This window comes from Meleagris gallopavo, chromosome 1 (genome assembly GCF_905368555.1).
Source record: "Meleagris gallopavo chromosome 1, MGAL_WU_HG_1.1, whole genome shotgun sequence".
NCBI lineage: Eukaryota > Metazoa > Chordata > Aves > Galliformes > Phasianidae > Meleagris > Meleagris gallopavo.
In genome coordinates this window covers 176,893,926-176,909,759 of record NC_139404.1, presented here as the reverse complement: position 1 = coordinate 176,909,759, position 15,834 = coordinate 176,893,926, and the positions used below count along the sequence as shown (strand labels likewise).

Genomic DNA, 15,834 nt, shown 5'->3' with positions numbered 1-15,834 from the left:
AGTTCAAGATGGAAAAGACCCATTAAATCTATCCCACTGAGAATAAACACGCACAAGGCTGGCTTTCACATGCTTTAAAAACAAAAACATTGTTTCACAAAAAATTAACAGTTTATTTTGTCTATCCTACAATTACGCTTAGTCAGATAACTTTATTTTTTTTTTAATTAATGCCAGTATTTTGCAGATGACTATGAAAACAAACCTGAAATGCCTTCAACTACGATTTTCAAAAGGTTCTACAGGAAACAAACAACACAACAGATTTCTTCAAGCAGAGGAAGGCCAAAGTGGAAGACAACCTATGTCTATTTTACAGCATATTCCAAAGTGCAACAAACTGCCAATCCTACAGGAAAAGTTATGTATGACTCAGCATTAAATGTTCTTAATCGCTCCTGCTATCAAGTTCTCATGCTTCATCAAATTGATTTTAATGAGAACAAATGCTTTGGGGTCTCATATAAACCAATAATTTAACAGAGCAATGTCAAGCTCCTGATTTCCAAAAGCCACACTCACTGCCTCCTCACTATGACAGATCTGGAAGCTGGGAGTGATACCGCTTTGTGCCAGAAGCCAACGCACCAAAGAAAGCACCAAATCCCAAGACTTTTTTTGGCAGCAGAGCGACCAAATTAATAAATTCAGAGCACTTAAGGACACAATGAAATAACACTTATTTCAAATGCTATCTCAAGTCCACAGTCTTGGTGTGAGGCATGAGCTAACAAGACATCACGGCTGCAGACTGTGTAAGGGGATGTATGGAAACGCACCATTCCAAACCTCAGGAATGGGACTCAGAATCCACTCACCCCTATGGCTCAATGTAAAGCGACTTCATTAGTCACCACTTGGCCTTCCCTTCTATTTCATCAGCTCTCTTGCTGTATATTAATACCTGTCATCTTAAATGAGAAGGAATTGTCATGTAACTTGTTAAAAATGTTTATTAAGATGTATGCCAATAAATCAGTTGTCACAACTTAAAAAAAAAAAAAAATTGAGCCTCACAGCATCAGAGCACACTATTTCTTTGCTGAATATCTAAACCAAAAACATGTAATGTTGCTGCGTGGATTTCATTTTTTATTTTTTTAAATAACATGAGAATGTCTCTTAGGGTCAGTTACTTCAGCATTACTGAGCAGTTATCTACAGGCAGACTGTAATGGTTAATAATCAGCACTTCGTATAAGTTCGTATATCTTCAATGTAGTACTTTTATTAAAAGAATCACTAATTACTATTCTATTTTTAAAGTGACAAAGAAAAAAACAAAGGAAAAATTAGCTTGGTATAAATTTGAAAATATGAGAATATACTTCAGATCAGAACACCATTCAATGAGAAGCTATAAACTTCTATTAGATAATGGTTAAAATTAAGTCCATGCAATATTTAGTTTCCATTGTATCCTTGTTGTTTGTTACAACCTCTGTCCTAATGAGGGTCCTCACTCTACTGTGCCTTTAGATTCAACTGCAAAGAATACAGGAGTGCGCAATAAAGAATAGTTAGATAATTCACAGTAATTTTAATGTTTTTTTTTTTTACAAAATAAATGTAGTTCAAGTATATGAAACACCACTGAGTTTCCCAAGGTATCCATGTGCTCTACCTAATGAGCACATTGGAATGAAGAACTATGAACAAATCAAGTTTTTTGTTGTTCTTTAAGTGACCATGGCAATAAACGCAAATGCAATTAACAAGCTGGACCATTTGAAAATGCTCTGAACTGCAGTTACAGCTTTTCACAGTGTTTCAGTAGCTCTCACTGCTTTCCTTTCATCCCAGCAATGAATGCCCACACCCACTAGCAAAGAAAATAAAACCAAAACCAAAAGAATTCTTAACTATATTCTAAAGAGTATTCAAGAGAAGCTTTTCTCAAATATTTTAAATCAATTGCCCACATAATATTTAGAGAGGAAAAATGCACTGACCCATGTCAGAGTACTCTGAATGTTTATTTGTCAACATTTAACCAGGAATAATTTTTTTTTCCCCAATCTGGGCAGCCACCTACTGCTGTCACACTGTAAACACCAAGAGCTCATGGATGACAAGCTAATAAACAAGCATAGAGTGATTTTCATTATTCCCAAATGTGTTCCATTTGTTCCAATAAAAATAGAATACACTGTAGTGTTCTATGAGAAACTGCATTATTGGTTTTGTTTGGTTTTACTTATATGGAATATTAAAGCTTTACTGCCTGCTTGTACTGAAATTATATCTCATACCACATTTTACACTGAATTCATACATAACATAAGAACTCAAATACAAAGAAAAGAAACGATCTTCTTAACAGTCTCACACACCTTCCAAGCTTATCTGCACTGTCACAGATCACAGCAGACAGAACCTCACTGTTGTTTCCAGTCTAACATACCAAGGAGTTCAAAATCCAAGCACATCTGTGCACAGAAGAACTGATGAACTCCTTTTAATCTTGATGAATCATTTTGAGCACATGGCCATTATCTTCAAGCAAAAAAAAATTCTAATTCTGTAATTTCTAAGGAAATTATATGTTCCTTGTACAGCTACATTCACTACCACATATGGCAAAATGAAAAACACTGCCTTTACTGCTGAGCAGTATACAATCATGTTGATTCTATGGCCAGGTAATGCTAAGAAAACTTATCTTAGAGACAGGGCAGCCTGTCATTAGCTACAGATGGAATTCATTAAATCCAGAGGGTCCAAAGGAAAGCCACAAAGATGATCAGGGACTGGAGCACCTCCCCTACTAAGACAGGCTGAGGGAGCAGGGCTTGTTCAGCCTGGAGAAAAGAAGGCTGTGAGGTGACCTCATTGCAGCCTTTCAGTACCTAAAGGGAGCCTACAAACAGGAGGGGAATCAACTCTTTGAAAGGGTTGATAGCTGCAGGACAAGGGGAAATGGTTCTAAGTTGAGGGAGGGGAGATTTAGGTTGGATGTCAGGGGGAAGTTCTTTACAGAGAGAGTGGTGAGGTGCTGCAATAGGCTGCCCAGAGAGGTTGTGGATGCCTCGTCCCTGGAAGTGTTCAAGGCCAGGTTGGATGGGGCCCTGGGCAGCCTGGTCTAGTATTAAATGTGGAGGATGGTGGCCCTGCATGTGGCAGGGGGGTTGGAGATTCATGATCCTTGAGGTCCCTTCCAACCCTGGCCATTCTGTGTGATACGATAATATCCATATTTAGCATTTCTGTATTTCTTCAGGACTTAATGGCTTGGTTCCTGGATTAGATGGTTTTCTGCAATAAGGGCAGCAGACAAACTCACTGCTAGCATGCAGCAGTCATCCAAGGACCACAGTTTTACACTGACAATGGCTCTCAACTATAAAATGAAAACCACCAATATCAATTTAAACCTACAGTAATCTTCAAATTATCTCGGCTTGCAAACAAAAAAAATGCAGCACAAGTACACGCACTTAAAATAGTCTGTGGCTGGCTAGGAAATTATGAACCACTTTGCAGTATTGGTATGCTTACTGGGCTCCTGAAACATGTTCAGACACTACAGAGATGGTGGTTTATATACATGAAATACATAGGAGTCGGTTAAAAGTTCTGAATGACTGTTTTCTTCTTTGGGAAAAAAAAAAAAAAAAAAAAAACAGAACTCACAAACATGGTACGTGTTACCTTATTTAAACCAAGTCTCCCTTTATGGTTTTGCAGATTAGAATTACAAAATAACTCAGACCAATACTATCTTTCTCAACCCCCATTAAAAGTGTTGTGTTCAAAACAAGGCCCATTGAGATGGGACATAAGGAATCTAATACTTATACACACTAGTAAACTGTATTTTCAACTGAATGCAGAACATGGAAGTAAGAAGCTTAAGGATTTGCTACGAATACTTGTTCACACCTAATGAATAGTAGCAGCTTTCCCAAACGTTCAGTTTTAGGAACAGTATACTTATTAAAACTGGTTATACGGTTTTTGTTTGTTTGTAAAGAATGAGCACTATAATATGATACGCATCAAGGAGGGAACAGTATTTCAGAATTTGAATCTATCTTGCTATTGCAGTACAAACTATAAAGATGTGGCATGCATCTAAATGAGAGCAGAAAAAAAGACAACAGTAGAGATGACTGAGAGGAAAATGCTTAGTAATACCACAAGTGAGTATCTAATGTACATGGTAATATTTAAATTCCATGAAAACAATCTCTATCTTTGGCCATACAACATTGACAATCTAAACAGTGTGCTTCCAAGATGTCAGTAATGCATCTTTCCCACTACTATTTATTCACAGTTTACCAAGACCATCAGTGCTATATTAGAACATAACACATGCATGCTCTCTGCTGCTTGCATCCCATGCTTTGAGCGACATACATATCATCCTTATATAATTAGAGAACATTACCTCAAATTAGTTTTGAATCAATTTAATACCACTATTCATGCAAATAATATTCATCTTTTCTACTTGTGAAAACATGAAGCGAACAGATAAAAACAGAACACTAATACTTTCACAGGAAAAAAAAAAAGCAATAGTAATCAAAAACATCTCAGTTTTCTTGCCATTACAGGAATAGAACCAATAGGCCTTTTCCATCACCTTCCATGACTGATGAAGTTTGAATACAGTAAGCGTCCTAGCAGTTTTATCATTAGTTCCATCTTAAGACCTGATCAGCAAAGCTAGCCTGAAATGTTGAAAATGAGTGTTTTCCACATTCATTGTTCAGTAAAACCACGTCAAGAATCTTAGAATCATATACTAATGTGCAGTCCTTCTAGAAGCATATGAATCCTCTACCTATGAGTGAACAATCATTCCAGCAGAGAACACTTGTCTTCGAATTAAACAGTGAATTGTTGTAACAGATTTGTTTCATGTCAACCACTGGGGGAAATAAGTACTGGTGTATACCTACAGTGATACATCATACATCAAAAGGTTTTAAATAAGCTTGCACAAATGCTTCCTTCCCTTGCAATGCCAGGATACTTTAACAATCATTAGAACATATCACAACAATGTTTCTTAGATAAATTCATTCATTCCATCGTGAACAAAGAAAACATACAGGTTTCTTTTCCAGAAGTTATTTTTCTGTCAAAGTTAAATTTTTCCAGTGATTGATAGGACAAACACTGTCAGACTAAATTTGCAGAGGGAAGCTGAGATAAAAAGACACAGTATCCTTATAAGAACACTTTGTATAAAACTTTATGCTCTTCAAAAGTTGAAGCAAACTTAAGCAGTTGCAATGTAAATTGTTCATAGTACGCACTGCTACATGCAGTTCAAGCTGAACAGATTCACTAAGAACGGAATTTTCGACACACACTAAGAATGAAAACGATGCCACTTATAACCAAGCATAAAATTATTCTCACTCAGTATTTGTAATAACATTCCCAAAATCCTTTCATGTGTATTGTATATTTTATTGTAATCAGATAACCGCATGTTTTACAGCATAGTCACACACTGTATTTTGCTAGTCACAAACACATTGCCTTACATAATGATCTGCATAATTTCTGCTCTATACTACAAAGCCTATGACTGAATACAAAAAAGTTTTACAAAAGAAACTGTTTTAAAGACTACAGTAACAATAAAACCGTTTCCAGATAACAGCTAAAATTATAAAGGCATATCACCGTATGTTTACTGGAATTTCTTAACAGCAAGGAATGAAGTAAGTTTTAGTATCTGCGACGCTTGTTAGGTCCTTCAAAGTTGCCCCCTGGGTTTCCTCTACCAAAGCCACCAGGTCCACCACTCACGGTACCTACACCACTCATGGGCGGCTGAGGAGTTTCGGAGCCCGTTCTACTAACCAGAGGTGAGCCCATCTGTGATGGACCTCCTTGAGGGAATCTCTCATTATGCTAAAACAAGTCCATTTGGAACATGCCAAATGTAAGTTACAACAAAAGTGATGTAAGTTACACAAGTGATGTTGTCAGGAAGTTCAGCAGATAGTCCAGCAGAATCGGGATCACACATAGAGGGAAGAAAGGAGCAATTCAATTAGTTATTATCAAAAAGGATTGGAAATCAGAGACTGCTAATGTTATGCTCCAACTTTGTAGAGTAAATTCTTAAGTTTTTAATTAAGACCAACTCAGGTGCTCAAGACAAAGCAGTAATATATTCTATGTAACAGAAGAGAGTGAACAGTAATTTTATACCCTAGTCTTCTTTTGCCTCACATACTAACCATAACACTTCTCTATCAAAGAAGTTAGACACAGAAACATTGTTAAATTAGAAAAAGTTCAACTTTTTTTTATTATTTATTTCTAGAGACTGCGGTTTTATTCTTTTAATAGTGAAGCCATCTTAGAACTTACATATCCACCTATTTGTAGTTTAAGTGTATTTCAGACCATACGACCTGGAGTTAGCCTTTTGTAATGAATCTTAGTTATCTTTAAATGGACTTTTAAAGCCCAAATCAAATACACTAGTTATAAAATGCATAGACTGCTTCATTCAAAAATAAACTATAATCTGAAATATGAATAAAAGATGAAAATCCAGTTAATGTTCCATGTGTTCCTTAGTTCCTTATCCAACGTTAACAAAGTTTTATGTACTTAGGTTTATCTGGCTATAGCAATAAAGACTTGAAACAGAAAACATGCATCTGAATACTTATAGTTCACCATTCAAGTGTTTAAAAAGAGAATTCCACATAATGAAATATAAAACATTACCTCAGCATAAGACAAACATTAAATGCACAAATGTATAGTAAAAACAGATTTTGAAATAACTCTTCAGCCGCTGAGGACAGTTACACTTTCAGAAGAAATTCCTCTGAACAGTGAGCCATACAACTGCCCGGGGATTGAGAGCTCAAAAAGAGCTTTAATAACTACCACTTTATTTATATGCCTGAAACAGAATAATTCTTCCGAAAGTCTAACTCCAGTAATAATAGTAGGGCTCAAGAGTTCCAAAGGCACTTAAATGATAAACACGTACTAGTATCTATATTAAAGAAATTTTATAGAATTTAGATCATGGTTGTGCATATATATGCATTACTTGAAAGCTCATATATCATATATCAAAAATTATTTCAACAGCTGCATAAAGATCTGCTAATGTCCCAAATTAGCCTAAAATCTACAGCACTATTTGGAATTTGTTTAGAAAAGTATCTTAAATGAATACAGCTTGGTAGCAATGGATATGAACTTCAACACATGCTTATCACATACTCATGGTCATATTTACCATTTCGTTATTGGACAAAAAAACAACTCTTTCTAACAAGGAGAACTCAAACCAGCTAAAGAGAAAACTACACTAATTACCTACCTACAATAATGTATAAGGGAAAAAGCTATCTTTAATCATTATGTTCAAAGATATTTTAAAGGATAGCAGTAGAACAAGAAAAAAATTCTACCTAACAAAATTCAAAGTCTAAAAAATGAAAATTACTCTTCTGGTCTATAAATCGTATTCTCTGTTTCTCTCCATAGAAATGGAAAACAACTCTCACAGTGCCTCAGGGGACAGAGCTCAGACAATCTTTGAAGTGTCTCTCCAATGCCAACAAAAACACAAGAAGGACCTTTCTGTAGGCATCTGTCACCCCAACTAAAAGCCTTTAAAGTCCAAAATGAAAGGGCATCTAATTTGTCCTTCAGTAACAGGAGAAAATGAAAACTAACTGCTTCATATTTAGTCTGTATCTTGTAAAGTCTGTAAAAGCCATTCCCTATATTTTCATAACTGGAATGACCTTGTAGAAAAACAACAATTTCAGATAGACAACATGATTGGTAACTCCAGTTTTTTTCCTCACACCTCTTTTCAGCATCTATATAACCACAAAATAATGTTCCAGAGGTGACTGGTCAGTAACACAGGAGTTTCCAGTAAAAGCATCTCTGGCAATAGTATTCTTTGAAGAGTGCCACTTGTCCCCCGTCCTTGTGAGAAGTTATGGAACTGATAAAACGAGCCTGTCATACGATATGAAGCACAATCAACTCCTCTCACTGGGAAAGAACAGACTCATCGTACGTTTTGCACTCAAAATCTCATTTTAAAGAACAAAGGATTTTCTCACAACTTCATTGTATGGATATCTCAGTCACAGACTGATACTGTTTAGAAGGCATTCAAAAACTACAGCTACCAAATGCTTCAGTGTTCCAATGAAATTAAATGGAATCACTGCTGTACTTCCTACTTCTTTATAACACACCACCACTAGAACATCTCAAGTGTCTATTTACAGAAAAATACTTAAAGGTATGTAAACGTGAGACCTAAAATGATAGAGTTGTTTCTCTACATAAGACATTACAGCTAGGAAAAGTGACTGGCTGTAAGACCAGAGCAAAAATAGCTAGTGCTCTAATTGCAGCCCAATGGCATATCTGCTCTTGATAAAAGAAATCCAGATGTCTGTCCTATACTCGCAGTACCTTCAGCAACTGGGCAATTCTACTTTCCTGCATTGACCTGACAGTTATGCCTAGCAGCTGTTGGCGTATTTGTTTTCCAAGTGATTACTGTCAAACTCATGCTTTCAACACCATTTGGAAGAAAGTAGAAAATACTAAGGTCATATTAAAAAACTGAGTAGTTTACACAAAGATATCTTCACACTATACACAGCTTCCAATATTTATAAAAAAAAAAAGCTGGTAATGCAATCTTGTTTTACAAAAGAAAAAAACCAGCAGAAGCCTAATTTTACAGATTACTCAAGTACACGGATGCTTCTTCACGTCTGATTTCCCTTTATCATCGTTTCTGAGGACAGGTTATACATGCAGGTTTTACCACAAATACTGTGCAATCTAACCTCAATTTTAGAAGTCTGCTTACTGATCAAATAATTTCCTCCTCACCTGAAGAAAGAGGAATTTTCCTAATTCTATTTTAATACTAAATATTTTCTTTCTGCGACGTATTTCAGTGAACAAGTCTATCAATTACTTTTAACAAAGTCAAAACTTTTAACGGGGTCTTATTCAGTGTGAAAATATCTTTGGTAATAAAAATGTGTCATGAGATATGACAGCTATTCAAAGTAATTAAATTCGTGATACGTTACCACTGTTCCATTATCTGGCATCATTGGTGTTCCCATATTTGCAGCTCCTTCTGGTCCCATGGAAGGACCAGGACCCATTGCAGGGCCAGGCAAAGTTCCTCTGTTGTTCATATTCATACCCATCATTGGAGGAGGGCCTTGGTTACCAGCAGGTGCTGGGCTAAACGCATCTATGCAAAACAATCTACACTTAGAGCTGTCCTATCTGAATTTTACAAAATAAACAAACAATTTATAATATTTTAAAACCCAAATGTACCAGACTTCCAATACGTGAAATATAAAAAAATATGTATTCTTTGGGACTGTACATTTATCTCAATCATCTGCTTTTAAACAGATTAATTTTGTATTACATCATCTGCCTTCTGTAGTTGAGAAGCCTAAACTTTGCAGCTAAATTTAACTGTACTGTTTCCATGCAGAACATGAAGTGTTCATATAATGTATATATGCACTATGCACTCTACATTTAGAAAAAAATCTCAAGTGATTTTGCAGTAATTGACACCTATTAGGCAACTTGGCTCTTTAAGGATTACTGTATTAAATACAGATTTGCAAAAACTGTTCTGTCAGCATTAACATTACTTGTAGCTGTTAAAATAATATAATGTAACATCATATAAATGCAATAGCAATGACGATACTCAACTTTACAATGAGTTATCAGTTATCAGTAACACAACATAAAGAAATATAGCATCTAAATTATTTTTATAATAAAAACACAAAAAAAATTTTGTTGGTGTTAAAAGTTACAGATGAAAATTTCTCCAAAACTGTGATTCACATAGCTTAAGAACTTCTTTCAAAGAGATTATTTAGCTACAACATTGAGTTACAAAAACACCACTCTGCCAGCATTCGCTTTTGTTATGAGAAAGAAAAGGTCAGATTATATAAATCTTTTATATCTGCTATTATGACATGTCATCAACTCTAAGACTCATGGTGATGCAACTTTCTCCCCCCCACAATAACGCACGCTATTCAACCAGAAGCCTGCATCCAAAATTTTGCAAAGGAAGAAAACATATCTTTGGAATCTAGCATATGTTTCAAGTCCTAGCAATACTTGAGGGAAAAAAAAAAAAAAAAAAAAAAAAAAAAAAACTGTCAAGAAATTCAGATGTTGCCAGACTAAAATACATCATTTTTATTCCAACATATCAATCTCTCGACTCTCATACTTTTAGAAATATACATGTTCATCGTCATACGCAGTTCATGTAGTGCAAATATAGTACTCATTTTCTGCGTGTATGTAAAATTGCATATTTATTATCAGTATTGAGCACACATCCCATCTCAGCAGTCACTGAAGTACCACATCAAGATGCTGTTGCTAAAACTTAAAGACTTAGGCAACTGCAAGCTGCTTAGGAAAAACAATCCCAGCAATACAATGCAGCAGCACATATGAAGGTTATCAAAAGCAAGAGAGAAAAACTCTGTATTTTTAAAAGCAGTATTTTCCTAAGCTTAGTGCTGACACTCCAAGCATTACAGCATGGAGCCAAAATAAAGGCATGTGTAACTTGGATGCTTCTTATCAACCCACAAACTTATCATTTCACAAGTAAAAGATTGTGCTGTAATCCAAGAGAAAATTATAGATGAAAATCTCATAAAACTGTTCTTCAACGTCAATCATTCAAGAATTAAATGTGGAAGGAAAAGGAGGTATTTAAATTGACAAAATAAGGACAAACCTCTATTTTTAAAGGCTAATCATATCCTATATGACTACAATGATGGCAGTGCTCAGTGCTGGTAGCAGAACTCAAAGCAGTCAATGCTCAGTGACCTGTTAAGGCCTGCTTACCAGTATGCTCATTAAGCTCAGCCAGACTGCCACACATGCAGATACTGTTCAGTCATTCTTCAACAGTAGTGAGTTCTTATCCTACATAGCCATTGCCCCCTGAGATTTTCAAGAACCACGTAGATGTGGCACTGAGGGACATGGTTTAGTGAGCATGGGTGATTGGCTGAAAGTTGGAATAGATGATCTTAGTGGTCTTTTCCAACCTTAATGATGCTATGATTCTTTACCATACAAACACATACATGCTTCCTCCAAAGTAACCCATGACAGAAAGCCTCTCTGTACTAGTAAGCCAATTTCAGCCAGCCATGATAGAAGGAAGGCAGCTGGGGAGCGTAATATAAACTGGAGTCCTGCACAGCTTCTGTAAGAGGCCACAAAAGCTTCTTATCTATACCTCAGAAAGCTCTCTAACAAATCTTAAGAGCCAATCACTTAATCCTAATTCTTTCCAGAGGCACACTGATGTTAGCAGTTTGTTTCTATACTTCATCCAGTGAATAGACAGAAAGCAGTCTATCGAGCTCATGCCACAGCAGAGACTAATGCACATCTCTGAGCAGGGCTGAAAAAATATATTTTATGAGTCCAAAACATACATGCCAAGGTCTGGCACAACAGGCAATAAATCAATAACTCTCATCAATACAGAGGTAGTTCCTGAAATCAGTTTTTCCCAGCTTAGGAGAATATTTATTAGCTACCTCTAGCATTAGAGTTACAGTTAAGTGCTATGATGTGGTGTTATGGAATCTCTCAGAATGTGCTTGCTAAACATGATATAAAAATGATTGGTTCTGCAAATGTCAGTCTATCACTAGTTAAATCCATTTCAGAGGTGTCTAGCTTTAAAATACTGCTGTCATGTAGGCTTCCCATTACTGAAGATACTTCAGCTCCCCGTATCATGAAAAGTCACACGTGGCACATGTAAAAGCCAGTTAAAAATTACAATTCCAGTAGAAATGTTGTGAAAAACTATGATAGCATCAGTAATAAAAGTCTACTATTTAAAGGTTTAAGTTCTGTTTTTTTCCCCTTTTCTCATTAATTTCTTTCGAGGTTCTTGGGATTTTTGAGTTATTTTGAGTAGTGGTAATGTTGTTCATGGCCAGGGGAAAAAAAAAAAAATCTCTATCAGGAGTTAACCTAAAATTCAGATACTGTGGAGAGAAGCACTAATTTTACCTATTCAGAATACTTTTCCCTTTCTAAAACTGGGGTTAGCTGTTACAATAGCTTATTTTGAAACCACACACTTATTTCTAGATTTTTTTCTTTCTTTTTAAATCAAGTTTAAAATGTACAATGATAGCACAAAGCCTACAAAGCAAGACAATGATGGATATAGGTAAACATTAAAACCTGCAAAGTGGAAAGCTACAGCTATAAATATACATTTTAAATCTATTTATATAAAGTATATCTTGTGGAAACTGCTAATGCTGGTGGGCAAGGTGCACGATATCAATACTCACAAAGCCTCTTTAATTGAGATTTTCAAGACTCCACTAAAACAATAAGCAAAATTTTAACTACAAAATTAAAAAGTCATCAGTTTATGCTTCAGGTTACTACTTCAAAGTAACTTGACCTTGACAATGTCTTCCTTTGGAATTAATTCTAAAGTTCATCTTCTGCAAATGAATAAGTCGGATTCCATTTTGCAGTTATAAATGTTTCAGTGAATGCAAGTGGTGAATAATGTATTCTAAAATGGAGACTGAGCAAGTACATTCATCCATTAACCAATTCACATTACTCTGAATTAAACCACAGCATTTAGTAAGTTTTGTATATGCTTTCAAATTTAATATAGAAATACAGAAAAAAACACTTAAGTTTATCATTTTAAGTTAATGTTAGTCAAGAAGCTTCCTAAAAGAAATATTCTATATTTCAGTCTTGTTTAAAAGCAGATATTCTGGCTGAGTAATATTCCAAGCTGTTTCAAGTCTGAGCGTACAAGGCAAATACTAATTCTTAAGCCAATACTCTTGTAAATTAGCAGTGACAACAGTTTAAGTCACAAAAGTAAACGGAGAATTACTTGCAAATACAGATTCACAATAAATTTGTAGAGCACAATTATTTACTAAACTTTTGTCAAGAACTGACCTACTTAAGTACGGAATCATTTCACTGCGCAGTTACAGTTCCAATTGTTCTGATCCCTCTAGAAGAGCACCAAAGACTTTTGAAACAGAAAATTCCTGTCTTGCATTGCATAATTTCTGGAGTATTATCTTTCCTTGCCTGTTGGCTTCTCTCATCTCGCACACAGCTTTTTTCTCCCATGGGTATTTAAAACACATTAACTGGAAATAAAAAAGCTGTTTGTAAGGAAATCATATTTTTGTTTCCTATTTCCCAATTCTGTTTACTCCATTTTACCAGTAGTTGCCACTGATGAATTACACTTGAGTAACATGTACAGTCCCAAAGAAAAAGAAATTTTACATTATAGAAGCCTTTTTCCTTCAGATCCCTACCTCCCATGTTAATTGCTCCACGAGGACCCATATCACCCATTCTCATTTCCTGTTCTCTCTGTAAGTAAACATAATTTTCATGATCAACCTATCATTATTAGAATTGAAAACATTCCCATTTATTCAATGAAAATGAAAAATGTCAAGGTTTTACAGTTTCCATTAATTACGAAAATGTACATGGGACAAAGTTAAATATATTCCTCTACTTGTATAAAATCAAATGTAGAAGTTCATCTTCACAATACAGAATAATTGTGATATTTAACCTTTAGTCTTATAAAACAAGTTTCACTTATTAGATGCAATCTTCAGTTCCCAAAAAGTTAAATAATCAACTGCAAATGACTCCAACTTAGGCCAATGTTCCTCATTAACTAGTATAAATTGTCAATGAAGGTCTTATTACATTGTTGTCTAAAGGCCATCGTTCAATAATACAATTAAATCTGTCTTTACAGCTTAAACCAATGGTTTTAGTGGAAAGCAAGGTCTGATGCGTTACATTATGATAAGCAAATTCAACCTGCCAGTTCTACTTTGCTCAAATAGTTTTAACTTAACTAAGCTATGGTACAACTTTTTTGTCTGAGTTCAGAAACCAGCACAAAAACGTAGTATCAGTGTAAACAGTATAACATGCATTTAAACTAAACAGAGAAATAAGTGAAATTGATTCTGATTCAATCGATGCTCAGCCATCCAACATTTAAGAAGTTCTGACACTACTGATCATGGACCATGTCCTGCTGTGAAACAACATGCAAAAATCATTACTTTGAGGAAAACAGAGTTCACCTATCACAGATTGCAAGAGATGCTGGTATCGCTGTTCATATCAAAAAGATGAAGTAGAAAATTCACAGTTCATGAAAAACAATGAAACTTACACCAAAGAAATATATTCTCATGAATGTTCTGGAAGAAACATTAAAATATATTCTGCCCTCAAGTGTAGACACATGCATCTTGAGAACAAATACAAAAAATTTACCTGATTCTGAAAATCATTCCTCTTAGGATTTACAAGTTCAGACACTCTGTAAATAGCTTTATTATCCTAAGCAATTGAGCCAGCTTGCTAAAAGCTATTTTAACTGAGTATTTGTGATTTCAAAATGCATTCATCATAGCAATTTTAATATGACTAGACGATTTTGAAAGGAATAAGGCTTAATGTGGTGATGAAGAAAATAAGGCCTTATAACTGAAAGACAAAGCCAGGTTTCCAGGCCCTGCTACAAAGACTGGTTGATGAACAAGATTTCTTCTGACTCTAGAACCCACATTACAATTCTGTTACAGAAGAACGTGCAACTATTTTGTCAGATCTTTCAGAGTAATGTTAACCAACATTTTAATATATCATCATCAGTTCAATTTAGATGAATCTATGTAGTTGCAAAATGAGCATACAGTCTTATTGATATGAGCCTACTACTACACTTCAGCTCTGAGAAACAAAGAAGCGTATTCCATCCTATCAATCCCTCACCCAGCATAGTAGAAAGATAACATGGCTAAGGTTTCTGTGAATCAAACCATGCATACATAAAAGCATGCCTAGATGTCCACTTGTGAATAAAAACTTGGCTTCTTCATAGTTTTAAAAACTATAAGCCGCTACAAATAAATGCACAGGATTTTGAATTACTGCACGTATCTAATTCGGGAGGCTTCCAACTCTTGCAATATCAAATCAGGAGTGATGCCTTTGCAAGCTGTAAGGTTTTTTGCTTATTTCTAATTTGAAATGTGTCATACAATGCAGAGCCAAATACAGAGTCAATTAGATGAGAACTTTCAAATACAAAGCTACAGAATTACTGCTTCCTAGAAATAAGCAGTTTTTTTTTTTTTCCTGAGAAAGACAGAAGGCAAACTACATAATACACACTTCTTACTACATCATACTACACTTCTTCAACCCAATAAACTACTGTTTTTTCTCAGCTTGAAATTCTACAAGTCTTTAGTTACCCGTCAGTAAAACAGAAGAAGGAGGAAGGGTAGGACTGATACCCATATTTCATTTTGTTTTGTATTTAAGTCTGTTGTTAATGTGATTACAATAAAGTTATTTATCATTTTGCAGCTTTAGCAATGAATTTCTACTATATAAAAATGTTTCTGGTGTAGACTTCAGAACCATGAACTTAGAATCTCTATCTGCTGATCTATGTACTTCAAAGAAGTATTATTCCTATTGTTTTACACTTACAATTTGTAGTATTCTTGTGCATTTTCATAACGGGGACATGAATTATACAGCTAACACAAATTTAAAGCATTTAAAGTAAATCCCCTATCAAGAAATACTCAATGTTAACTGACAGCATGTATCATGAAAGTGATTAAATGCTTGACATATTAAATATTAAAACTTCTACTTAACTTACTACAGCTTTTACTCAAAGGAATCCAGATACAATCCTAC

At 35.1% G+C, this 15,834-nt stretch overlaps 1 protein-coding gene across 2 annotated transcripts in view; it reads right to left on the bottom strand.

Moving 5' to 3' along the window:
- PSPC1 (paraspeckle component 1) overlaps positions 1 to 15,834 on the bottom strand; it is a 65,326-nt gene that overhangs the window by 21,519 nt on the left and 27,973 nt on the right. Inside the window, exons 7-9 of one of the 2 annotated variants that reach the window (XM_085216228.1) lie at positions 13,398 to 13,455; positions 9,075 to 9,244; positions 5,407 to 5,877 (exon numbers count right to left, since the gene is read on the bottom strand). In XM_085216228.1, coding sequence (XP_085072354.1) covers positions 5,692 to 5,877; positions 9,075 to 9,244; positions 13,398 to 13,455 — 414 coding nt within the window. In that variant the 3' untranslated portion in view covers positions 5,407 to 5,691. Of the gene's footprint in view, positions 1 to 5,406; positions 5,878 to 9,074; positions 9,245 to 13,397; positions 13,456 to 15,834 lie in introns of those variants that run through there. The other variant, XR_014881101.1, reaches the window with a different exon arrangement.